The sequence below is a fragment of the Aquarana catesbeiana genome, linkage group LG11, assembly GCF_042186555.1.
Source record: "Aquarana catesbeiana isolate 2022-GZ linkage group LG11, ASM4218655v1, whole genome shotgun sequence".
In the NCBI taxonomy this organism is placed as follows: domain Eukaryota; kingdom Metazoa; phylum Chordata; class Amphibia; order Anura; family Ranidae; genus Aquarana; species Aquarana catesbeiana.
Window position 1 is genome coordinate 111,298,521 of NC_133334.1, and position 25,477 is coordinate 111,323,997.

At 43.8% G+C, this 25,477-nt stretch overlaps 1 protein-coding gene across 2 annotated transcripts in view; it reads left to right on the plus strand.

Annotated features, from left to right (window-relative positions):
- CDC42BPG (CDC42 binding protein kinase gamma) overlaps positions 1–25,477 on the plus strand; it is a 268,963-nt gene that overhangs the window by 53,431 nt on the left and 190,055 nt on the right. For both annotated transcript variants that reach the window (XM_073604887.1, XM_073604888.1), the window contains exons 2-3: positions 19,769–19,860; positions 23,104–23,187. In XM_073604887.1, the coding sequence (XP_073460988.1) occupies positions 19,769–19,860; positions 23,104–23,187 (176 nt within the window). The remainder of the gene's footprint in view (positions 1–19,768; positions 19,861–23,103; positions 23,188–25,477) is intronic.

The following is a 25,477-nucleotide window of genomic DNA, read 5'->3' on the forward strand; positions in this document are numbered from 1 at the left end:
GGGGCGTAGCAGCACGTGGTTCCCGGCTGCTGGAAGGGGAAGGGGCGGGTCATCTGGCCGGGACTTCCTTCCGCTCCTAAGCGATGGACACCAGAAGTTTCATTTTAAATAGCACACAGGTAAGGGAAGGGTCCACACAGGAGTGTAAGGAGCTCTTTTCCTCAGTGAGAAAGGAATTAGCAGAGACCCTAGGGACAATGCGTTCCTTTATGAAGAAATAGGGCCAGAGTTCCAGCCAGGAACAGAGCTCCCAGTCCAGTCTTCCTCCTACCACTTCAAGACAAATTGAATGTGAGGCAGAGGATCTCCCCCCCCCCCCCCCTCAACAATTGAATGAGGAAGATTCTTTAGAATGTCAGATGTTTCAGCATCACTTATCCACTTGCAACTTGCAAGTGGTTTACCGGGGTTATGGCTTAATCGATCAGCCATAACCCTGGTAATTTTTTATTTTTTTCAGCCGGTGACTGGCTGTTTCATGAAAGCAGTCCAAATGGCTAGCAGTGGGAGGGTACATGAACCCCCCCTCCACCGCTCGCTAGCGTTTCTCAGGCTTACTGTTTTAACAAGTGTGCCCGAGAAACAATGTGATGGGTCACACGGCTGGCCATAGAGCTTCCCAGAGACCAGATCATCTCTGATTTGCCTCTATGATCTTGGAAGACCAGAGCGATGTCATGACATAACTTCCAGTCTAGGGCAGAAGTAAACTGTTTAAATATAAATAAACAAAAGCTCAAATTTATTTTAATTTTTTTGATATTTTGCTTTTAAAGGTGCAGGAGAGATTTTGGGTTTTATTGCCCCTCAGATCTCTCCATAAAGAGGACCTATCATCCCTTATTTTTTTTTTTTATTTTCAAGGGATGTTTACATTCCTTTTTAATAGGAATAAAGTGATACAAAAAAATTTAAGGACAGTGTAAAAATGAATAAAATAAAAAATGCTTGCGTGCAGAAGCAAACGCATATGTAAGTCACGCACGCTTATGTGAGCTGTTTGCATCACTCGTGAGGTATTGCTACAAATGTTAGAGCAACAATTCTAGAGCTAGACCTGTAACTCTAAACAGGTAACCTGTAAAAATGTTTGAAGCTGCGCTTATGGATATTAAGTATCGTAGTTTGTCGCCGTTCTACAAGCGTGTAAAATTTTAAAGCATGATATGTTGGGTATCTAGTTACACCAGCGTAACATCATCTTTTATGTTTTACCAAAAAATTGGGTTATATGTTGTGTTTTTTGCATTACAATTAAAAAGTATTTTTCCCAAAAATATTGCGTTTGAAAAACCGCTGCTCAAATACCACGTGACCTAAAAATGTAATGATTGCCACTTTATTCAAGGCAGGGGTCGGCAACCTTTTTACACTTAAGGGCCGGATTCAATGTATGTGAATGCATGGAGGGCTGCATTCACCTGCTAATAAAGATCATAATCTGGACCCCTTTACATTACACAGACCCCGTACCTCTGGACCCCTTTACATCACACAGCCCCCCTGCATATTACACAGCCCTCCTCCCATGTTATGCTTTAAAATTGCGCATACTTGTGGAGTAGCGACAAACTATGGCACTTTAAAATCTCCATAGGCGACGCTTTAAAAATTTCTACAGGGCACCAGTTTATAGTTAGAGGAGGTCTTGTGTCCCCTCCTGCTGCTTGGGCTAACAGCCGAGCGGCTTCATAGCCGCATCGGTTGTTATCCCAAGAAAGCCGACTGGGGTTAAAACGCCTGTGGGACGGGTACACGTGAATTCATCACGTGCACTGACGGGCCGGACATTTAGCAACGGGCCGTAGGTTGCCGAATTCCTGCTGTAAGGTCTGCTTTTTTCTTTCCTTTTTTTTTTTTTTTTTTTTTAATTTTTTTTTTAACTTATTTAATTGAAATGGCACACAGGCATTTCATTAAAGAGGGGCTCCTGGCTCTGTCAGAAAAAAAAATAAGTCTGCAGCTACAAATACTGTAGCTGCTGACCTTTTAATATTAAGGAACTTGGCTGTCCACGAATCCAGTGGTGTCTTCACCCGAGCTGATTTTTCAATTAATTCTCGGTTGCTGCCGCCACCATTTCGGGTAAGGGAAATCAGAAGTGAAGCCTTGCAGCTACACCGCCGGTTCCCTCTGAACCTCCGTGGAGGGGGTGGGAGGGGCTGGCTCAGGTTCTCGGTGGATCGCTGAGAGGCTGAGCCAGGTGCTGGTTCTAGGTCAGGCTCTTTTCAGAGCCTTGAACGGCTCTGTGATGTCAGCTGACAGTGGGCTTTAGCTGAAAACTGGTCACAGGAGTGCAGAATGAACTACACTCCTGTGATCCATAGGAGAAGCCGAAAAAGCTTGTTTTTAAAGCAGCCTGCCAAGTGAAAAACAAAACTTTAGAGAGATTCCCCTTCTCTATATGTCCTATTTATCATTATCCAAGAGGATGAAAGTAAATGTAAATCCCAAATTTTAGGTTGTCACCGGAACAGAAACCGAGAGGGGGAAACCTTTTTATAGGGACACTAGTTCTGGTGACAACCCAGGGCTCCCTCATTTTGGAGGTATTTCCTCTCATTTTTTGTTTTGACTACGGGCAGAAGTAAAGGACATTCTCCCCAGTGGGGCACCGATGGTAAAAATAAAATTGACAGGGGTTATACACCTCTTACTCTATGCCTCTAGTTTTCTTTAACCCTAGGCAGCCTAATTAAAGGCCATCTCCGGGCCTTTTTTTTTCTAGGGAAGAGGAGGGTGGAGATTTACTGATCTGATCCTTCCAGTCCTCCTGCACAAGACTGGTCCAGCACCCCCATGCTCCAGTAGTCTTTAATAGTGGACTGTTCCTGATGTCACACCCAGAGCATGCTCCATAGGCCAGGAACAGTCCACCACTGAATCGTGGGGGAGTGACCTTTTCCTGAGGATCACTCACCCCTAGACAAAAAGGAGCAGTTCACCTGTGTGGTACATGCCCAGCCTCACTGCTTGGTAAGAAGAAAAAAAAAAAAAAAAAATTTCCCTGGAGATGGGCTTTAATTCCTTCACCTGATCTAAGATAAAAATTTCTTGAAGATTTTTTTTTTTTTCTTACTTTCTATTTTTCTAACCATTTTTTGAGCTTTTTTTTTTTTTTTTTTTTTTTATTTTTTTTTTTTATTTTACCAAGTGGGACATGTCCTTGATAGCCAAGGGGCTATTTTCATATAAATCAATGAGATCAGTATGTACATATCACTGTAATATACGCCAAATATAGAAATGCTTATTTCAAATATTAAAGTGTCTGTATAATTGTACACATTTTCCAGAATGTGTCCTATACCGTATGATCAGTGAAGTTGTTTTTTTTTATGTCACAAGTCTATGTGAAAGTATGACAAACACGTGTGCACTTGCCCTAGAGCAAATAGCTATTCACACTGCATATCTATTGCTGAGTTTTGTATGGAGTTGCCTTGTAATTATACAGAACTGATTCAGCTATGGAGACAACTAAAATGAATTTGTAAACTGCAAAAATATTTATAAAACTTTGCATCTAGCTAAACTAATACTTTAGCGGCCAATGCTGGGCTTTGTGCTACCCCCCCTTCTAAAAGCCAACCTTCCTCCCTCCTAAGTGGTATGTTATGCATTTTTAATTTTTTTTTTTTTAAAGTCACCTGGCACACTAGGTCGTCTTTGTCCTAGGTCTTCTCATAACCGTGAAAGATCCTGGATGATGGAGAAAGCAGCAGTAACTTTGCGTATAGTCTTTTCGCTTTGTCTGTTTTTAATCCTTCCTTGCTCTATCCAAGCCTAAAACAAAAGTACACTCAAGAATGTGCCTTCTATTATAGGACATAGAACGGTGTGCATCTATCCATTTTCTTCAGATTTTTTAAAATTTATAAGGGACATTGTGTTGGGCATATGTCTACTTCTCGAACATGACATGTTTATTCATCTCCAGTATCCAATCTCTATGGGTAGGAGGGTTCGATGAAACCCAATGAGAAGCTATCTATTTTCGTGCCACAAAGCATGCTCACGATAGCCAGATCATGGTCCAAATTATTGGAATTCACATACCCCAATAAACATAGGACAGGGTTGACTTGAGTATTTTGGAAGTGGTTAGTATATTAACAAGTGAGTTTTCAGATGCCCTTAATTTTCTTCTGTGTTTAAATCCAGTTAACTGCATTTTTAAAGTGTATTTTGACCAGACCCTTTTTTTTTTTTTTTTTCCCCAGAGGACAGAGCATGGATTGGAGAGAACCTCTGTCATGTACTTATTATTTTTTTTTTTTTTTTATTAGGTTTTAGTATTTTCAATACAAAGGTGTAAAACACAATTGAGGGAGGAAAAAAGGAAGCAAAATAGTAATAACAGACTACTCTGGAAAGCGAATAGGCGACCTTCATACATCAGGATTAAGACAGTCCGAGAGCATAGCTAGCTAGCTTACAGCTCAGTAGAGCAGGAGAACATAAAGCTGGAGAAATAACAGTAAGAGCAACTCTGTCAGACATTCCATTAGCATATTCTGTAATTTATAATTGCGTGGCCTGCTTTTCCAAAAAAAAAAAAAAAAAAAAAAAAAAAAAAAAAAGGGGGGAGGCGGGGGCAGAGGGTAGAAGGTGTAAGAAAGCAACAATCAGCTGGGCTTGTCACTCCCGGGTTCTGAGTGCTTACTGTGTGTGTCCGGTGATACCAGGGCTTCCATGTTGCCGTATGTCGGTCCACCCGGTGAGCTAGTTGTGCCGACATGGACTCCATAACCTCCACGTCCTTGATTCTAACATAAAGATCAGATGGAGTCGGGGGGGGTTGTTTCCAGTGAAGGGCCACTAGACCTCTAGCCGTTGTTAGTATATGTGTGACCAGTTTTTTGGCTAAACTGGGTAATTTAGGAGGAGGAAGGCCCAATTAAAAAAAAAAAAAAACTTGTAGAGGGATATCCGCCTCAAACAGCTGGTGGAGTAGTCCTTGGACCGGATGCCAATAAGGCTGGAAGGATGGGCAGTTCTAGTAGAGGTGGAATAATGTGCCCCGGTCCTGGAGATACCTCCAGCAGCGATCCGAGGCCGATGGGTATATAGAGTGTAGGCGAGATGGTATCAGGTACCAAAAGAGCACCTTATGTGTTCTCCTTATAAAGCGTGCACATAGATCTCTTGGCAGCCCAGGGCCATATAGTGGACAATTGTTCAAGGGCTAATTGCTCTCCAAGGTGTTCCTCCCATCTACGCATGTATCTGTTTCCCCTGAGAGACCATATCATAAGAGTTTTTATATATGTCTTTTCTGTGAGGGGCCTGATAAGATTAAGTATTCGAATGGGGATGGCTTAGAGAATTGGAGGCTAGGCGTGAAGGTATGTGCATAGTGCCGAATTTGGAGGTAGCCAAAGAAGGCACCACGGGGAAGCTCATGTTTGGTTCTGAATTCATCGAAGGGTAATAAGACCCTAGTCACTGGATTCACCAAGTGTCCATAATGAAAAAAGTTCCTCTGCAACCATGGTGAGATCATCTGGAAGGTTAAACTGTCGGGTAATTTAGGGTTGTAGAGGAAAGATGTAACTAATGAGGCCTCAGATTGTAGAGAAGTGTTGCGGTTTAATTGTCTCCAGATAGTTCGTAGCAAGTTCATAGTGTGTAGTAGGGAGGTGGAGGGAACATCGGCATTGGTGTTCCATAATAGATTGTTCGGGTGGATGGGAGCTAACCATAATTTGGGTCCAACGGTTATAGACCAGAAGGGTGACCCAGGATGCTGTAGCTCTGTTGGGTGGCATAGTATTAATGGTGAAGGTGTGGAAAGGCCCAGCCCCCATCTTTTTGAGAAGAAAACATTATGGAGCGGGCTATTTGGTGTTTGTAATTCCATGTGAAATTTAGGAGTTCATTCTGAAGTTTTCTAAGCTGACCACCTTGTATCCTGATAAGGACCCATATTCCTCCAAGAGTTTATGGAGATTAGGGAGAGTCGCATGCGGTCGCGTTAGAGTTAGGAGTACGTCATCCGCAAACATCGAAACTTTAAAGGGGTTGTAAAGGTAAAAATTTTTTCACCTTAATGCATTCTATGCATTAAGGTGAAAAAACTTCTGACAATACCGCCGCCCCCAGCCCCCCCGTTTTACTTACCTGACGCCTCGAAAGTCAGCTTCTCGTTCCCGACATCTATTCCTCCGCTCACCCTGGCCGCTGATTGGCTACAGTGGATGGATTGGAAGCAGCGCAGCCATTGGCTCGCGCTGCTGTCAATCACATCCAATGACGCAGCGCGCTGGTGGGCGGGGCCGAGTGATACAGTGAGCGGCTATAGCCGCCGGCTGTATCACGGGAGCGCGCCCGCAAGCACTAACCACCATGCGAGGGAGCTCGCATTAAGGTGGTTAATGCTTGCAGGGAGGAGCTGAAACAGCTGCCGAGGGACCCCAGAAGACCAGGTTCGGGGCCACTCTGTGCAGAACGAGCTGCACAGTGAAGGTAAGTATAACATGTTTGTTATTTAAAAAAAAAAAAAAAAAATTTTACCTTTTACAACCCCTTTAAATTTGCGTCCCCTAACCATTACACTGCTAACGTTGGGGTCCTTTCGAATATGGGCCACAAAAGGTTCGATACACAGGGCAAAGAGCAACGGAGAGAGCAGACAGCCTTGCCTAGTCCCATTCGAAATGGGAAAGGAGGTAGACACGGCAAAAGGTGTTTTAATAGAGACAGATGGAGTTGCGTATAGGTGCCTAATCTCCCTGAGGAACGGCCCCTGAAAGCCCAAATATGCAAGGGTGGAGAACATAAAAGGCCAGCGAAGGCTTTTTCAGCATCTAAGCTGAGCAACAGCGCTTCATCTTTTTGCCTGTTAATGATATCTATTAAATTGATGATTCTTCTGGTGTTATCTCTTGCCTGACACCCTGGGACAAAGCCTACCTGATCCTTGTGGAGGGAAGGGACCTCTATTTACTCGGAGGGACAGTAGTTTCATAAAAATTTTCAGGTCTGAATTCAATAAAGCTATAGGTCTATAATTCCCACACAGTGTGGTCTTTATCAGTTTTCTGGTTGTCCGTGGATTTCATCCTTTGCTATTTGGGAGGAGCTTCAAAGTCTCGGAAATCGCCTCTTCAGTGATCGGAGAGTTGAGAGACTGTAGAGCCTCCACTGTTAGGGTGGCCACCCCATCAGTAAAACCTTCTTGGATCAGTAAGTGCAGTATGGAGGGGTTGTTGTAGAGATCCAAGAAGTAGTCGCAAAATAATTGGGCAATGCGATCGAGGTGAGAATGGAGGGTCCCAGCAGGGTCCTTAGGGCCTGGGGAGCCGAGGCAAGGGTTTGTTCATGGAGTTTACGCGCTAATAGGGTGTGGGCTTTATTGCCCTTATAATATAGCTGACGTGGTCTCCTGAAGGGCTTTTTCAACCTTTCCTATATCTATACTTTTGAGAACTGCCCGTAGGCGAATAATTACTCTTAAGAGGCGGATTGAGGACGAGGCTGTAAGTCTGGATTCTAAGTCCCGTAGTCGCTGTGCAGTCTGTTGCCTGGTATTTTTCTTACAGGCCGTTGAGACCGCTATACATTGTCCACGTATCACTGTCTTGCGTGCCCCCCCCCCCCCAGAGGGTTCCTACAGAAATCTCTGGGGCGCTATTCTCTACAAAGTACAGTTTTAAAGTGTTTTTTTTAACTCCGTCCTAATTGTGACATCTTTCAAAAGGAAGTCATTAAGCTGCCAGTGGCACTGTTTGATCTTGGACGTTTCTAGTTTGAGTTTCAGAAGGGTGGTCCGACCAAGATATGGGCAAGATGTCTACTTTAGCAAGTGCCCGCAGGGAGGGGGCATTTAAGGAAAAAGTAATTCTGATTCGCATTTGGTGCATAAATGTTGCAAAAAGTTATTTCAGATTGTTGTCATCTGCCACTAAGGATCAAAAATGGACCTTGGGGGCAGAGTAGGAGGATGTGGGTGTGAATGGGCATCCCCTTTTAATCCAGATGGGGGCCCCCCCTGCTTTTTAGTGCTAGAAACTAAGAACCCCATAGGAAAAAATCTAGATGCAAACGCCAGAGTGCCTCTTTTGGTTAACATGTGTTTCTGGTACAAATATTACCTCTGCTCCAGAATCTCTGAAGCTCCTCGGTGCCAAATTCGAGTTAAGACCATTAACAATAATGCAAGTAAACCTGTACCATGATGAGGGTGGGGTGTGAGCAAGGAGTATTGTGAATACGTGTTGGAAGTGTTGTATACTTATGGAGCCCAGAACTTACAAACGGGGGGGGGGAGGTGATATCCCAACCCTGGAGGTCTGAAGTGGGGATGTTCAGAGTCTCACAAAAGAAGCGAATGTCCACGGGTACTTGAAGGGTTGCCATCTTCCCAGCATGGGTAGCCGTCAGGCTAAAGGAGAAGCCCCAGTGGTAGGTAATGGTGTTATCCTGCAAGGAGTGGTTGAAGTAGCCTACGCTTCTGAAGTGTGGTCCAGGATAGATCAGGAAAAAGTTGGGTGGGGGTGCCATCCACGAGGATAGGTTTAATCACCCGGGCTTTGCACATGATGTCCTCCTGTTAAAGTGAATGAGTACACTCTGCAGATGACATCTCTAGGTTTGGACGCTTGATCTTTAGGCTTCAAAGCTCTGTGGGCCCTGTCCATTTCGATGTGTGTGGAAGCTGAGACTCCCAGTAAGTTGTTGAAGATAGTCTGGAGGACAGATCGCAGATCCCCTGGACCAGCAGACTCCGGATCCTGATATTATTGCGGTTGTGATTGTCCGGATCTTCCAAGTGGCGTTGCAGATCGAAGAGCATAAAGTGGTCATCTGTCTGTTGGGATTGGACTGGGTGGACAGTGAGCTTAGTGGATTGCAAATCCTCATCTAGATCCTCCACCTGACTGGCCAGCTGATGGAAGTCCACTTGCAAAGTTTTTTAACTCACTACAGCAGGCTTCTTTGACCTGCAGAGATCAGCAGCTTAGTCATCTTTGGTGGGTAGCGAGCGTAGTTTGTTCCCGCCAGGAGACCAATTCATCTGCTGTGAGAAAGGATGGTATTCTGGGCAGAGCCTAATGGTGGGCTAGAGCCTGCGAGGGTGAGGCCCACGGTTCAAACCACTCTTTGGGTCTCCCAGCTGTATTGGTGGTGCAGGGTGCAGATCGGGATCAAGCGAGGGAGCAGGGGAGGGCAAAATCTCTGGGCGGATCGCAGTTAGGCAAGTGGTGCTGGGTTCACGGGAGCAAAGTGTTCTCTGAGGCTTTGGTGAGCTCGGGACTGAAGATGGGGTCTGAGATGCAGGAGAGATGGGCTGCGGCAGGGATTTTGAGCGGCCTGATTGGGATGTGGGGGGGCGAGTGAGTCCCCAGTGCTAGAATTCTGGCAGCAGAGTGCCCCGAACGGAGAGTGAATCAAGTCCAGGGCCATTAGAGGGTGAGGGGGCAGGAGAGGGACTCTACGGAGTCGTCCTGCCAGCAAGATGGCGGCTGTTGTTCCAAGTGGTGTGGCGGAGATGGACCCTACAGGGCTGGTGGGGCTGATGTTTGTGCTGCGGGTTGACATTGGGGGACCCTGTGGGTTAAGTTGTCCTGAGGTTCCCCCCTGTTTCTGCGATCTACTGGCCATCGATCCGAAGCTGTGTCCCCGTTAAAGTTTCACAAGAGCAGGTCCGTGGAGAGCAGGGAGATCACACGTCCATCAAAGCCCCCTCTGTCAGTTTATTTTTGTTGTCTGTTCATTGACAGATTTTTCTTTGCTTTCCCCCACAGACACGCAACAGGAAGTGAGGGGAAATCACCACTGTTGTCAAAAGATTGCGTGTTCTGTTGAAGGATTTCCCTTCAATCTGTCCTGTTTCTTGTGACAAATTTTTATATATTTTTTTTTTAAATCAAAAAAAATGTTTATTAGAAAACAAAACCAACAGACTTTACAGCTCACAATTATGGCTCACACTTTGTCATACAGTTCAATTACCATCGCAGGAAGTATATTTGTACGATGCACTCAACATCCAATACCATCTTGTAGTGTACATTTCTAGTTTTTCCTCTGAGGAGACTGAATATTTATGCATCGGCACTATATTTAAGTTCATATAATGTAGGTTCTTTCTGTTACTCCTCCCTCCCAATGTGTCTCTCACTGTCCCAACCCTTACCTCAGCAATCTGTCCATCACCAGATTAACAGGAGAGAGACCAGGGGTGTCCACCCAGGGTGCCCACAGCCTATCAAACTTTCCCGGTCAACCTCTATGTTGAAATATGTATTTTTCCAACCTTATGGTGTCTCCCATTTGAGCAATCCATTCCTTCAACGTTGGGTGTTCAATCGCCTTCCAACGCCGAAGGATCAGCTTACGGGCCTGAAACAAGGCCCTGGCTATGGCCTGTTTGAAATTGCCCTCTATAGAAATGTCATCTATTATCCCTAGTATACATGGCTTTGGGTCAGCGGGTATGGTAGACTGGTAGACTCTGTTGATAGTGGCTATAACCCCTGACCAGAATAGATGTAGTTTGGGGCACCTCCAGAGCAGGTGTATCAAGTCTCCATGATTTCTCGCACACCTCGGACAGTTGGAATCCGCTTTTACTTCCATCCTAAACAACCTTTCAGGTGTGTAGTGTACCCTAAGAATGATGTGTAACTGAGATAGCCATTATGCCACATTTAGGGAACAAAGTTGTACTGCCTGGAGTGCCTCCTCCCATTGTTCTCAAATGATCCTACATCTTTCCCATTTGCTCAACACCCCCTGGGGAAATTCTTCTAGGTATATATTGATTAACTTGGAATAAACACTAGATATAAAGCCCTTAAACTGGGATACTTCAGCCATAAAGCTAAATGTCGGTGAGAGAGTCCACGGCCCCCCCCCCCCGGTTTGCGCCGTCACTGCGTGGTGCAGCTGCATATAGATGTACATCGAGTTAGAGAGGTGAAATTGCTCCCTCAACACCTGAAAGCAAATCAGTTTTCCCTCAGAAAATATATGTCGCATGTGAGTGACCCCGTGTCTCTTCCACCGCACACCACAATCCAGTGACTGAAGTTCCTCGTAGTATCCATTATTCCATATCGGACTGTGCCCGATAAAGCCCTCTACTTCTTGTAGCTGTCTGTTCCAAATTTTTTGCATCAGAACGTATGTGGGAAATCGTTTATTGGATTTTGCATATGCCAAGGCCTCCATACCTGTGGGTACATCGACAAAACCAGTGACATGACACATTAGGGCCGTAATGGGTTCAGAGTGAAGATTACCATCTTCCGTTTCCAGGTCTTCTGGCATAGCCCGGGCAATGTGTTGCGCCTGAGCCGCCAGATAGTATACCCAAGGGTTGGGGAGGGCGAGGCCTCCCGCCTCCTTTTAGATTTTTGTAATTGCTCTAATTTTATCCTTGGGGGTTTATCTAGCTATATGAAGGCCCTAAAAATGGAATTTAAGAATTCTAAACCTCTTTAGTGGGATTACCATTGGCCTGTTGTGCAGGATATACAGAAGTTGGGGCATAAAAATAATTTTTATGAGATTTACCCTTCCCACCAGGGACAGTTTCAGGCGGGACCAAATTTTGGCTCTATCACGGATTCTATTTAATATCTGGGTCAAACTTAGGGAGATAAATTCACGTGGTTCTGCCGTTAACTGGATTCCTAAGTATTTGAAGCCGGTAGGCACCGGCACCTCATGTATCGCCTTCCTTGTGCTGTCCGGGTTTGCATCCAGCAGCAGAAGGGACAATTTGGTCCAATGAATTACCAGTCCTGAGTAGGTCCCAAATCTTCCTATTACTGCCATAGCTTCCTTCGGGGAGTCGGCTGTGTCCCCCAGGAGTAGCATGGTGTCGTCGGCGTATAGCATAATTTTCTCCTGAATCCCTCCGTATTGGAACCCATGTACCTGATGCATTCTAATCAAGGCTGCCATGGACTCTATGGCGATGGCAAAGAGGAGTGGGCACAGTGGGCATCCCTGTCGGGTGCCTCCTATACATGAATGGTGCAGAAATGTGTCCCGCCTCCATAATGATCGCCTGAGGTGAGCAATACAGCAGTTTCACCCAATGACAGAAACCCTTCGCCAAAGCTAAGTTTGCCCATGACAGCCCAGAGGTACTCCCACTCTATGCTGTCAAAGGCCTTATGGGCGTCCAATGACAACAGTGCTCTATCCCCAATATTATCCGACTGTCTGTATGTTCAGATAGTCTATGGAGGTTAATGGCCGTTGACCTCTGGGGTATAAAGCCGACTGATCCACGTGGACAATGGAGGATATGACCCCATTGAGCCGCATAGACAAGACCTTCGCCAGGAGACAAATGTTATATTTGAATTTCCATTCTTTTCTGTAGCACTGGAAATGGTTTCCAGGACAAAACTAATTCATCTCCAGTAGAGGCACAGACAGGAAAGAAAAAAGACGTTCCCAACAGAGTAATGTAAATGGCAAATTCCAATCAATTCTTTACTTTGGATAGAGTGAGTAATGGTTAGAATCTTTACAAGTTTTTATTGAAGTTTGTGTCCCAGTTGGGGAGAGTTCTCCCCTACTTCCTGTTTTCAGTGTCTATCATTTAACAGCAATAAAATTACTTCGGTTTAGTAGGCTTGGAAAACGTCTAACACCACTGTCGTGTGTCGTCCTTGAAGACATTTCCTTTACTGTGTGGTCAAAAGAACAAGAAAAGTGGGAAGCTTCCCCAGAGTACAGGTGTTAATAAAAAAGCTTGAAGCGGTTCTAACCCTTCTGCACTCTAAAAACTAAAAAAAGTGGGTCTGGGTCTGTTGAACTCTTGATGCACATTATTTTGGTGCATTCATATCACAAATTTGATGGAGGTGTGGGTTAAACTGGATGTCCACTATAACTGTGACACTGATGTCGGATAAAATCTTAATCAAGCAGGTTTGGGTTATTGCACATAAGGTCCCTTTCACAGGGCCTTTCCGATCAGGTCCTGTCCGCCAAAAACAGATGGATGGTGGTCCTAATCCCCATCCTTCTGGCGGATTAGATCGGATGAAAACGGGCAGGCTATCCGTTGCCATCTGCCCCATAGAGGAGAGCGAGACTGTGTCCACTCTACATATCTGAGCGGACACGGACCTGTCATCCACCTGCCCAGCAGGGATCAGCATAGCTTCCCCCTCCCCCCCGCTAAGCACGTAGATTCCGCTTAGCGGAGGCACCCGTGTGAAAGGGGCCCAATGCACCAAACAGTTAATTTGAGTATTAAAAGATAAGAACAGTTACCTTTTGGAAAGAAAAAAAAAAAAAAGATATGGACAGTCGTGTGGTATGTTTGGGTTTTTTTTTTTTTTTCCCCCTCCCTCCAGCTGAGACCTGTGTTGTCTATCTGTTATTAATTTTGTATGAAACCATCTTAAACCTTAATTCTGGTTAATTGTAATTTGTGTAACAAAGGCCAGGCGGTTGCCCTGACTATGCAAAATCTAGTTACTGAATTTGCGCAAGAAACTGTTTATGTATTAGGTGTGGTCTAAAACTAGCATTCTGTGCAGATAATTTTAGATGCATTTAATTCTGGCACGTGAAAGGTCTGTGATTCATATCCATTTTATTTGAATCACCAAAGAAAATGCCTTGTCAGTGTGCCAAGTTTTGCCACTATGAATACTTATCTCAGCCAACTGTCCCACAGTGGCTTTATATATCCCAGTGCAAAATGTCAATTTTTAGCTTCTGAAATTTGGCTTGGTTGTGTAAATTATATGCAGTTCTAGTTTGCTTCAAAACAAAAGGTGTGCAAAGACCTAGTTAATTTTCATTGGAAAGCAGCCATAGCATCCTGTCTGCATACTGCAGAGAAGGGCCCTTGTTCTGTGTTAAAGCAATGGTCTCCTTGCCGATGTTTCCAATCAATAGTGAGAATAAGCTTGGCTAATTACAGCCTTTTAGGTTTGATTCCACAGGGCCATGTTCACCCATCCAAGCTGGTCCAAAGCAATGATGTGCAGTTGACGCTGGAGCAAAGGCATGTACATGGGGGGGGAAGTGGTGAAAAGAGGTTGAGGGTGAATTCACACTACAGAGTGTTTCACTGCACCGGCAGTTCTGTTGCTGGTTGCAGTGGGGGGCAGTGTTATGCGCGATTCAGTGCATCAGACAACTTTTTTCCCTAAAAACGTCTTTCAGGACAGCCACCTTTTTGAGACCTTGGCTCCTCCCTTCACAGGAAACACCGCCTTAGCTTCAAGATTTAAGCCCCTCCTGCCCCACTGGGCCCTCAGTTTTCAGTGTTTCCTCCGACGGGGAGACGTCACTGGGAACCAGGGCTGATGAACTGGGGAGCTGGGGATAAAATACAAAAACTATTACAATATTAGGAATACAATACAAGACTGACAGATCTCTATAACAAGCAAAATGCCTAGCAAACTGAACAGCCTATGGTCTATAATAGTACAAATACACTTAAAGGTTACTTATCTTCTGTAAGGCCCCTTTCACACTGGGGCGGTGGGGACGTCGGCGGTACAACAGCGCTATTTTTAGCGCTGCTGTACCGTCGTTCTTGCAGCGGTATTCGGCCGCTAGCGGTGCGGTTTTAACCCCCGCTGGCGGCCGAAAAAGGGTTAAAATCCCTCGTACAGCGCGGCTATAGCCGCGGTTTTGCCGCGGTTTTGCCGCGGTATAGCCGCGCTGTCCCATTGATTTCAATGGGCAGGAGCGGTTTAGGAGCGGTGAATACACCGCTCCAAAGAAGCGGTTTGCAGGACTTTTTTCACCGTCCTGCCAGCGCACCGCTTCAGTGTGAAAGCCCTCGGGCTTTCACACTGAACAAACAGTGGAGGCTGTTTAGGGGCGGTTTGCAGGCGGTATTTTTAGCGCAATACCACCTGCAAACCGCCTCAGTGTGAAAGGGGCCTTACTGTATGTTCATGATCTCCATTGGCAACGATGCTTCTTGGAGACCAGGCAGTGTTCTTGTATCATGAGTGGCGGCTTCTGATCTTCAAAGCATGATGATGGTGTGTGTGTGTCTGTCTGTCTATGCCTGAATCCCCCTTTTATGTGCCAGGCTGTTTACCATAGTTACCAAACAGAAAACATGCCTGTTTACTGTAGCTGTAGAAACAATGGACTGTTGAAAACTGCATCTACGTACCCATTTTCTAATCAGGCCAACACCTGACAGTAATCTAACAGTCATTCTATCAGTTTGAAAACCCTCAAACTAGTAAATATTTCTTGTGTACTGTAGCTATAAAGACAATAGCCTGTTAATTGAACTGTCAATTAAATACAACAATATCTACCCCCATTGTATAAAACAGCATTTGTTTGAGAAATCTGCTCAAGCCAAAAAACTGACAGTAATCTGACCAACTCACTATTGTAATATTCCATTTATCTTATGTCTGATTAATATAAAAAAATCATATTTTTAACAAATGCAATACAGTTTCCCAGTTGCAGATTTTCCCTCACTTCCATTATGATAAAACAATTGTCAGCAGAACAGGAAGTGAAGGTAGATTTCTCTAATGGAGCCCCAGATGGCCATAAACCCCAGTGGGAGTTCTAATCCACCCCCATTGCAAACCTAGAAAGACAAGGTTGGTCTTGCCATACCCTCTAAATCTTGAGCTCTATTCTAAAATTGTGAAAAGGATGCAGCTTGTTTGAGAACTGTAGGCTATGGTTTAAGGTTTCCCAGTTTGTGTTTATTGCCTCTGTAATAACTATAATGTAAATTTTGGTTATTGCCAAAGTCAGGCCTATTTCAGTTTGAATAGAGTACAGACATGTGATTGGGTCACGTGATGGAAACATTTTGCATATGTAGCCATCCAGTGATGGGACAGCAGAAGCTAATATTCATGTTGGACATATTTACTTTGTTCATCATACCTCTTTCAATGTATGTCAGCACCATCACACAGGCAGGAGCTTAAAAAACACACTGTTCTGCTGCAGTTCTCAAAATGACAAACTATTCTTGTATATATTTTATATATTTCTGTGGATACTGTTGCTGTGCAGAAAAAAATAGTCTGGTATTCAAGAGATACAGTACTATTGCATGATGCAACTTGCTATTCTGGTGTCTTTTGTAAGTTATCCAGGTTGTGCTGCCTGAGGTCACTCATTGTGTCACTATGATCGACAGACAAGTCTGTATGTCTATCATTATAATGTAACTGTGCTCTGACTTTTTGCAACTGTTTGTACAGTGTCTTGCTACAGTAGCCACCCAGTGATTTCAGAACATGGAGAATGCAGTATTTACTGTTAATTGTAAATTGTCTTTTCCTTTTTTCCAATAGAAGAAAAAAAAATAAAAAATTTTGCACATTAGTGCAAAACCCTGTAAGAAGGTGCATGGCAGCCTCAGACCAGGCTCCAAGCCAGGCCATGCCCCCAATGCATTTCACTCCACCCACTGAGATTAGTCATGGCGATCATGACCTCAAAACTAGGCTCCATGGGCAGAGTGAAACGCATTGGGGGCATGGCTTGTCTGGAGCCCAGGCTGAGGCTGTCATACACAACCTTTTTTTTTTTTTTTTTTTTTAGATAGTCTAGAGCAGAGATTGGGATTATGGGTCTGGTAAGTGCAACCCTTGATTGTGGTGGAGGGAGCACTTTTTGATGCAACTTACTCAAGCACCTGGGAAGAAATACTTGGTAGAGGAAAATTTTAGACAATACTCCATTGGACTTTGTTTTGTTTTTGGTAATTTGTTGAATTTTTAAACTCCTTTTTTTTTTTTTTCACGGTGGATTCTTTTATCATTTTGATATGCACATTCATTTGAAGAGTGGATTTTGTTGGCACTGATTTGTTTTCAGCACTGTACTCGCCTTTTATACAATAACAAGGTTATGGATCAAATACACAAGTAAAGTGAAACTTATGTAGTCTTGCAAAACAGAAAGCAAAATGGTGTATGATTAAAACCGCTAAGGTTTCTTGCCATATAAGTGCCATTGGGGAGACTTCCCTTCACTGACTGTCGAGACACAACAGAAAGTGAGAGGAAATCTCTCCAAAGTAATGGAAATTCCCTTTTCAACTGTTACCTTAATGTGACCCCATTGTCAAGATTTTTCATCTAATATTTTTCTGGTGATAACTGAAAAAAAGTTTGGATTTTCCTTTTGCTTTTCAGTTCTAGTGAAACAGTGCAAAGGGGGTAGAATCGGTGTAAAAAAACAAACAAAAAGGGATTTGGCTTTAGATACTTTAACCCATTCCAGCCCACACTATAGTTGAAAGACAGCTATAGCACGGTTCTCCAATTCAGTTGCACATTCTGCACACACTTGGGTTGCGCATTGAGCACGCTCTGTGGCTGCTGTGTTCTTTGGACACAGCTGATCACCTATTGCGGTAAAGGGACATCACAGCGGCCCTTTACCATGTGATCGGCTGCGTCCAGTCACAGCTGGTCACATGTAAACAGACTTGCTGGTGCTTCTGTGTGAGGAAAGGAGTGACGATAATCAGCAAGGCTGACAGTACATTGTTTTCACCACTAATCGCTGATTACCAGTGTAGCTTTTTAGTGCCTCCTCATCAGCGCACATCAGTGAACAAGAAAACGTACTTATTTGCAAAATTTTATATCAGAAATGAAGTGTGTGGTTTGTGTTTTTTTTTTTTTTTTTCCCTCAACAAAACAAAAAAAAAAAAAAACCCCAGTAGTGATTAAATACCACCAAAAGAAAGCTCTATCTGTCACAAAAAAATTATAAAAATTGAACATGGGTACATGTTGCATGTCCGCAATTGTCATTCAAAGTGCGACAGCGCTGATGCTTAAAATTGGCCTGGGTAGGAAGGGGCGTATAAGTGCCCGTTATTGAAGTGATTAACCAGATTTAGTTTTGTCGGCTACGAGTTAGAGCGCTTCATAATTGTCACTTGGGAAACTAAACAATTTATTGACTAATCCACATGTATTTTAAGTTCACTGATCTTTTCGTTTTGTCTGGATGCTTGCATTATCCAGCAGCTAAGTTTATATATTTCAGTAGTGATTTTAGCAGCAGAGCCTGTGCACCCAATTGGGTATTTTGGTTCACTTTTACCTTCTCGAAAATGTAGCAAGGAAAAGACTCTTGCTGCGGCAACACTTTTTAGCTGCTCTTTTTTTTGTAAAGCAGCAACAATTTATTCTTAAAGTGGATGACAACCCTCACATATACCCAGTGAAGTGAAGAGCCTCAGATAATACACAGAGATGAAACAAATCTCCCTACAAAAGTTTTACATGTATATCTGCAGTCTTCATCTTTGTATACTGATTAGAAAGTGCACTTCCTGTTAGATTATCTATTCCTGGTTAACACTGCAGTGAAGCCCGGACATAGAGCCAAGACAGCTGATTGGAGGAAAGGCGCACACATCCCCTCTCCTCATAGGCAGGTTGTTGACTCGTTCAGGGCTCTGCTAATCTATTTTATAGCATCTTCCTCAACAAAAAACTCCGGCTGCTTTTATATGTGACGGAGAAGTTGTCAGGAGTTATCAGGGTGAATGGGGCAGGAGACAGCTGTGGGACATATTGCTATTGACATATTCATATTGATATTAAAGAGAGATAACAAAACACTGCAGATATGTGTGCCCAGCTCAAATTTCATGACTCGGGTTTACATCCACTTTAAGTAGGTAGGCTGCATGCACACACTGTATTCTTTCAGACGCCTTTTCTCCTTGCAGGAAAAAAGCAGCTGAAAAAAATGTGCTAAAAGCCAGGTTTTTGCATGAGCATTTGTGTGTTAACTCTCGTTTGTGTATTCACTCATTTGGCTTTCATGCATTCCATTGCCCAGAATATTAATTTATTCTGGCCATTAGAATGTATTCATGCGCAAGCGTGCCTTGCTTTAACGTGTTTGTGCCTCTAAACTCCTGTGTGCATGGACTCATAGCAAAGCTCATGTAAAACAGGCATTTTGGAGCAAAAGTGTGTATTAGACCTTATACTATATATTTATTTTTTTTTGTAGCACATTACTCATGTATGCACTAGTAAAATACCGATTTTTGTTGACCATATTTAATGAAGTTACTTTACTATTGTAGAAAAGTGTGTGTGTGTATATATATATATATATGTGTGTGTGTGTGTATATATGTATGTGTGTGTGTGTGTATATATATATATATATATATTAATATATTATATGAGAGAGAGTTTTTACTTTTTTTTTTTTTTCTTCCTATAATAAATGGCTTTGCACTAAGACTGTAAACCAGTAACCATTTTATCTTAATATTAAAGGAGTTGATTAGTCTTAATGGAGAATCACACTATAAAGATGTATTATGTTTTTATTGTTTTAACACATTGCGGCATTGACCATGACCTATTATGCCAGAGCATATTTGCCTTACATTTGCAGTGTCCTTTGTGATTTCTGCAAATGTGGGGACAGATTTAAATGTTGCTTGGAACTACTGTGTAGCATGTGGGCTATGGAATGTGCAGTAATGAGCACAATGAAGTAACAATAACAATCACATCAGTTAGTGATATTCTATCTTATTGTAAGGATTAGAGAAAAGGAAATAGCCTTAGTTGCATTTTTATATTCTCGGCAGTCTTGGAGATTGGGCAATTTGTGGTTTGTTTTTTGTCCATGTGTATAGATTGGATTAGAATGGGAAGGCTGTGATTGTTCTGTACATGGCACTACAAGGTGGAATTCTGATAGTAACTGGAAGAAATGGAAGAAACCGGAGAATGTGTTAGAAAACGGATATGCAGAAGACTAACTAACTTTTCTTTTCTCTCATCAGCTGAACCATTTGCCTCAAAAGTCAAGCAGATGAGGCTTAAAAGAGAAGACTTTGAGATTTTAAAAGTAATTGGAAGAGGAGCATTTGGGGAGGTAAGTTTGCTTTATAAAGTGGCAGCGGTGGTGGCAGTAGCAGTCATTGCAGTGGCATGGGCCCAGACACTCATACATATACCAGTTATACTATATGAGATCAAGTGTGCTAATTCTCGTTCTTGCGTTCATTTATATGTGCTATTTGAACTAAATAAGGAAACTTGCAACTTTAATTCCTATACAGCACATATTCTGTGTTATATTGAAAGCCGCTTTGACATCTCAAATATGGCAGTTTGAATTCCCAATTCTGAACTGTAATTGGTTCTGTTCCCAACACTTTATTCAAAAATGTGATTATTCCTAAATGTATGTAAAGCTGTCCTTCTTTTTTTTTTTTTTCTTTGATAGAGTACTGTTTTTTCCCCTATTTTTAACACTAGTGATGGATCTCTAGTCCTCTTTGTGCCAGTCTCCTCTTCTGTTTAATAATTGTTTGTTAGAACATCTCAAAAACTGTTCCATAACACTTGTAATACTGAACAATTATAAGATGGCATAGAAAAGGCACGACGTGATTCATTACTGAAAATGAAAGAACTGACAATACCATCAGAGGTTTTAAAGAATGACCACATTACATGCACAGATCTCCTCTTCAGCACTAAAACACTGTTTCCAATAAAAAAAAAAAAAAAACATATTTAACTACTTCAATACTGTGCACTTACACCCCCTTCCTGCCCGGGCCATTTTTCAGCTTTCAACGCCCCTTACACTTTGACAACTGTGCGGTCGTGCTACACTGTAATCATGTTCTTCACACATATAGAGATTTCTTTTAATGGTATTCACTTGGTTTTTTTTTTTTTTTCTTTTCCTAAAAAAAATAAAAATAAAAAATAAGACTGCAAATTTTAAGAAAACATTTTTTTTTTTTTCAGTTTGTCGGTAAATTTTGTAAAATAAGTATGTAAAATAAGTATGTAGCAATAACTTTTGGTGAAGCTGCTGGTTTAAAGCGGACTTGTTACCTTCACTCTCCTTCCCTCTGTTTCACCGGCACCAGGTCTAGGGTTCCGTTGAGTTTACCTCCAGACCATACAAGCACCAACACTTGAGTACGTTTTCAATGCTTTATTGAACAATTAACGAAGGAAGTAGCAGGAAAGAGGCAGAAGGGAAACTGCAGGGAAAGCTCAAATACCTGTCCTTTAGAGTTGAATATTACAGTAGAATGCGCACCCCTCGTGGAACACACTCTTTGCTTGCCTGGTTAGGCCTCTCTCACTTGCCTAGCAGCCAGTACGTAGTACGAACAAAGTCTCTGCCACAGACTTGCTTGGGATGAACCCGTACGTTCCTCTGCCACAGGATGTATTGGTTTTGTGGTGAATGTTAGTCACAGTGCTTGAACCTTTAAGCCAAACCCGGCAACACTATGCTGTGAAGTTATTTTAGGATACGTCCTCCAACCGAGTCACCAGGCCCCTCTCCAGACCAGCACTCTGCGTGATCCTTCCGTGACGGGTCCTCCCCTGGGATCTCCTCGGTTGTCCAGCTTCTTCACTCTGGATAGACAGCTCAGGACCATTCCTCGGCTGCTGTGGTAGGCTCCAGACAAGCTTCTGGGCCCACTCTTGCGCCGCGGGCCTCCGGAACGGAGGACCACAAGGTAGCACTCTTAACGCATACCTGTCGGCCAGGAGGGCCAGCAGGTGGCTGTAAAACGAACCCCAAAATATGGCGTCTGTTCCATAAATACCCTCTCCCTGAATGCAACTCGGAGGACCACCTCCACCGAGTCGTCTCTGGGACAGAGGAGCACCCATGCGCTTTGACACGTTGCCTTTCCAACACTAGCTAGTGGTAACAGCAACACCCACTGGCTCAGTATGGAAACACACGCAACGGCAGCCTAGCTGGAACAGAGGCAAATCCAACCTCCCCAACGAACAAGTCACCAAATTCACCCATCAGATGGTAGATCGCAAATCTACCAGCGCTACAAGTAACACTTCTCCACTGATGGGCGCTGATGATGCGGCACTGATGGGCAATGATTAGGTGGCATTGATGAGGCACCAATATGCCACACTGATGAGCACTGGTGGGTGGCACTGGTGCACACAGGCCACACTGATGGGTGGCAGGGGTGGGCAGCAGTGATAACCAGCACTGTTTGCTGGCACTAGTGGACACTCACCGCTGGCACTGGCGGGCGCTTTATTGTAATCAGGGCACTGATTATCAGTGCCCTGATTACATGCCTAGATGTCCTCTGAGGAGATGCCGCTGATCGGCTCTCCTCACATTCTGTCGGTGTGAGGCGAGGAGAGCTGATTACCGGCATTTCCATGTTTATATGTGACCGGCTGAGATTGGACACAGCCAACCACATGGTTAAAGTGCCGTGGCTCTTTACAGAGTTTGGGGTCGCGCCGTGTCCTAGCAACACGGCGGGGGTGCGCGAGAGTGGCTGTTCTAGGCGCCGTCATGTGACCTCCACCCAGAATGAGAGCCGCCCCGCCCTGCCATAATTTGACGGTGGGCGGGCGGCAAGTGGTTAAAGAGGAACTGCAGTCTGCTCACATAATTTGTAATAAAAACATCTTTGCCATTCTGAAATTTCCGTCCAACCACTTTGCATATTATTTTATATATACTGTGATTCTGTATGTTGCCAAATATGCAACAGAAATCTCCCTCCAGAAATCTCCCTCCACTGAGTCTGGCTGCAACCATTTTAATTGTGGACAGCTGAAGCTGCTGCCTCTTCACTTCCTGGATTTACACAGAGGCATGCCTCCAGCTCTGCAGCTCTCGTTGGCCCTCTTATGACTCATGCCCCCCCACCCTTCCTGGCAAACTTTCACAAGAGTGGGGGAGAGCTGTGCATGATGTCATAAGCCTAGGCTTTTTACCAGACAAGAAACAGGAGGTTGGCTGTATAAGTTATTTACTGGCAAAAAAAATGTTTTGCTATCCAAAGTTAAAACAACAAGGGCAGAAGATTTAATATATGGAAAGATGAAGAAAAAGTTCCGCTTGTAATGTGAAGCACTAATGGTGAAAATAGCAAGAGAATGATTAATCGTCTGATGTGACGTTAGGAAGGTTTGGTTTACAGAACTTTTTGGATGTAGTTTTGTTGCCAATGACACAAAATAGCAAATCGAATGTTTTAGTTTAGGGTAACACAGGTCTTGTTTATGTATGCTGAATTCTCTTATTTTGCTTCCATTTCATAATCATATTACTATTTTTTTAATTTTTTTTTTCTTCCTTGTTTCTAACCAGGTGGCTGTGGTGAAAATGAAAGGCAATGGAAAGATATATGCCATGAAAATCCTGCACAAATGGGAGATGCTAAAACGAGCTGAGGTAATTATTGATGCTCTGCAAATTATAAAAAAAACACACACAACCAAGACATAAACTTGCAAGGCTGGTGTTTTGGAGATGGCCAACCCAGCAGTTGCCATGGCCTTCGTGCATGCAGAAAACCCCCTTTCATAGTGGTCAGTCATTTATTCAGTGTAGGCAAAGCTGCTGCAATGGTTAAACGGGTGACACTTTTTACTTTCCTGTGTTTTGTCAGATTTTGTAACGGAAGTGACATTCCATCACGGCCATCTTGCTACACCCCACACTCATCCACAGTAAGGATACGGTGAGAAGATGGCAAGCGGACATCTTGTTACACCCACCGGAGTCATGCATTTCACACTTTTTTTTTTTTTAACAGTAAACTGAGTTTATATAGTGAAATGAAGTGACAGTATTTAAAAATCTGTCTGACTGTTTAAATGTTGAAAAGCAGCGGCAAGCCTGTTGATCTCACAGGTTTGTTCATTTGACAGAACACCGCTGATATGAAATGAATTTCACTATATAAGCTGAGTTTACTGTTAAAAGTAAGTGTCAAATGCAATAAAAATAATAAAATAAACTATATGACAGAGCAATGTTTAATTATGAACAAGAAAAGGGAAAGCTAGGAAAGGAGTTTGCCTTATGATTGGTCCATGAGGCATTCACTGTAAAGGAGAAGTATAGCCAAAGCTTGTTTTGGCTGTACTCCTTTGGATCACAAGAGTGCAATTTGTTTTGCACTCCTGTGACCTGTTTTCAGCAGAGAGCTCTCTGCTGACATCACACAGATTAGTCCAGGCACTGCGTCATCGCAACAAAGTCTGGATCTGCCAGGTGCCTGGATTGACACCGCGAGCCGCTGAGAGACACAGCTGAATGCCCACTCCACAGCCCAGGGCTCCAGTGAGCGAGGAGGGGGCAGAGCAAAGCAGTCAGCAGCTCTCTGCTCTGGAATCCCTGAGAACTGAGTGATCAGTGATGTTCGATTGCTCGGTTCTCAGTGCAGTGGCGTCTGGGACAAATGCAGCACCTAGGTAAGTATGATTCTACAAAAAAGTGCAAACCCATACTTCTTTTAAGCATAGCACATCACATTGGTTTTGCGGCTCTTGTAGGTTTGGCTGAGAAACATCTGCCAAACCTACGTGCACATTCCGACTCGGTTCACGTATATGCAAATTGGATCCATATTGGATTTTGATCCGTATCCAATTCGCGTTACTTGTGAACCAAACCGACTTTCTATGGAGCCAGTTCACATATCTGCGGAGCAGCGGGAGAGCAATTTTAGTGCAAATTTAAAGAGTCCTGTGCATTTTCTGAGCACTGGTGTGTGATTTCAGGTGCGAATTCCAGGCTCATTGTCTTCTATGGGAATGCTTCTGAATCGCACATGTCAGTTTTGATCACAAATTGAGAGAAAATTCTGTGGCTGTCCCCTCCCAATCCATACCAGGCCCTTATCCAAGCATGCAGCCTGACGAGCGACCAAGTCAAAATGGACCTGAAAATCGCAGATGTGTGATCCTAGGCTCAAGGATACTGATATCCTAGGATGTACATTTTAGATTAAAGGCCACGGGGAGTGGATTCCTAGATCTTACATAACCGGTTCCCGACCGGCGCACGCCGATGTACGTCGGCAGAATGGCACGGCTGGGCAAATGGGCGTACCTGTACGTCCATTTGAATTGCCCGCCGTGCCATTGCGTGCGCGCGGTCGGCGGCGCGCGCGCAGGCCGGGAGCTCCGTGAGTCGGGTCGCGGGTCCCGCGGACTCGATCGCCGCGGGGATACCCGCGATCGCCTCACGGCGAGGACGAACGGGGAGATGCTGTTGTAAACAGCATCTCCCCGTTCTGCCTAGTGACAAGTGTCACTCGATCTCTGCTCCCTGTCATCGGAGCAGGGATCAGTGACGTCACACATACAGCCCATCCCCCTACAGTTAGTAATCACTCCCTAGGACACACTTAACCCCTCCCCGCCCCCTAGTGGTTAACCCCTTCACTGCGAGTGCCATTTACACAGTAATCAGTGCATTTTTAATTGCACTGATTGCTGTATAAATGACAGTGGTCCCAAAAATGTGTCAAAAATGTCCGACATGTCCGCCATAACGTCGCAGTCACAATAAAAATCGCTGATCACCCCCATTACTAGTAAAAAAAAAAATTATTAATAAAAATGCCATAAAACTATCCCCTATTTAGTAAACGCTATAACGTTTGCACAAACCAATTATTAAACGCTTATTGCGATTTTTTTTTTTTTTACCAAAAATATGTAGAAGAATACGA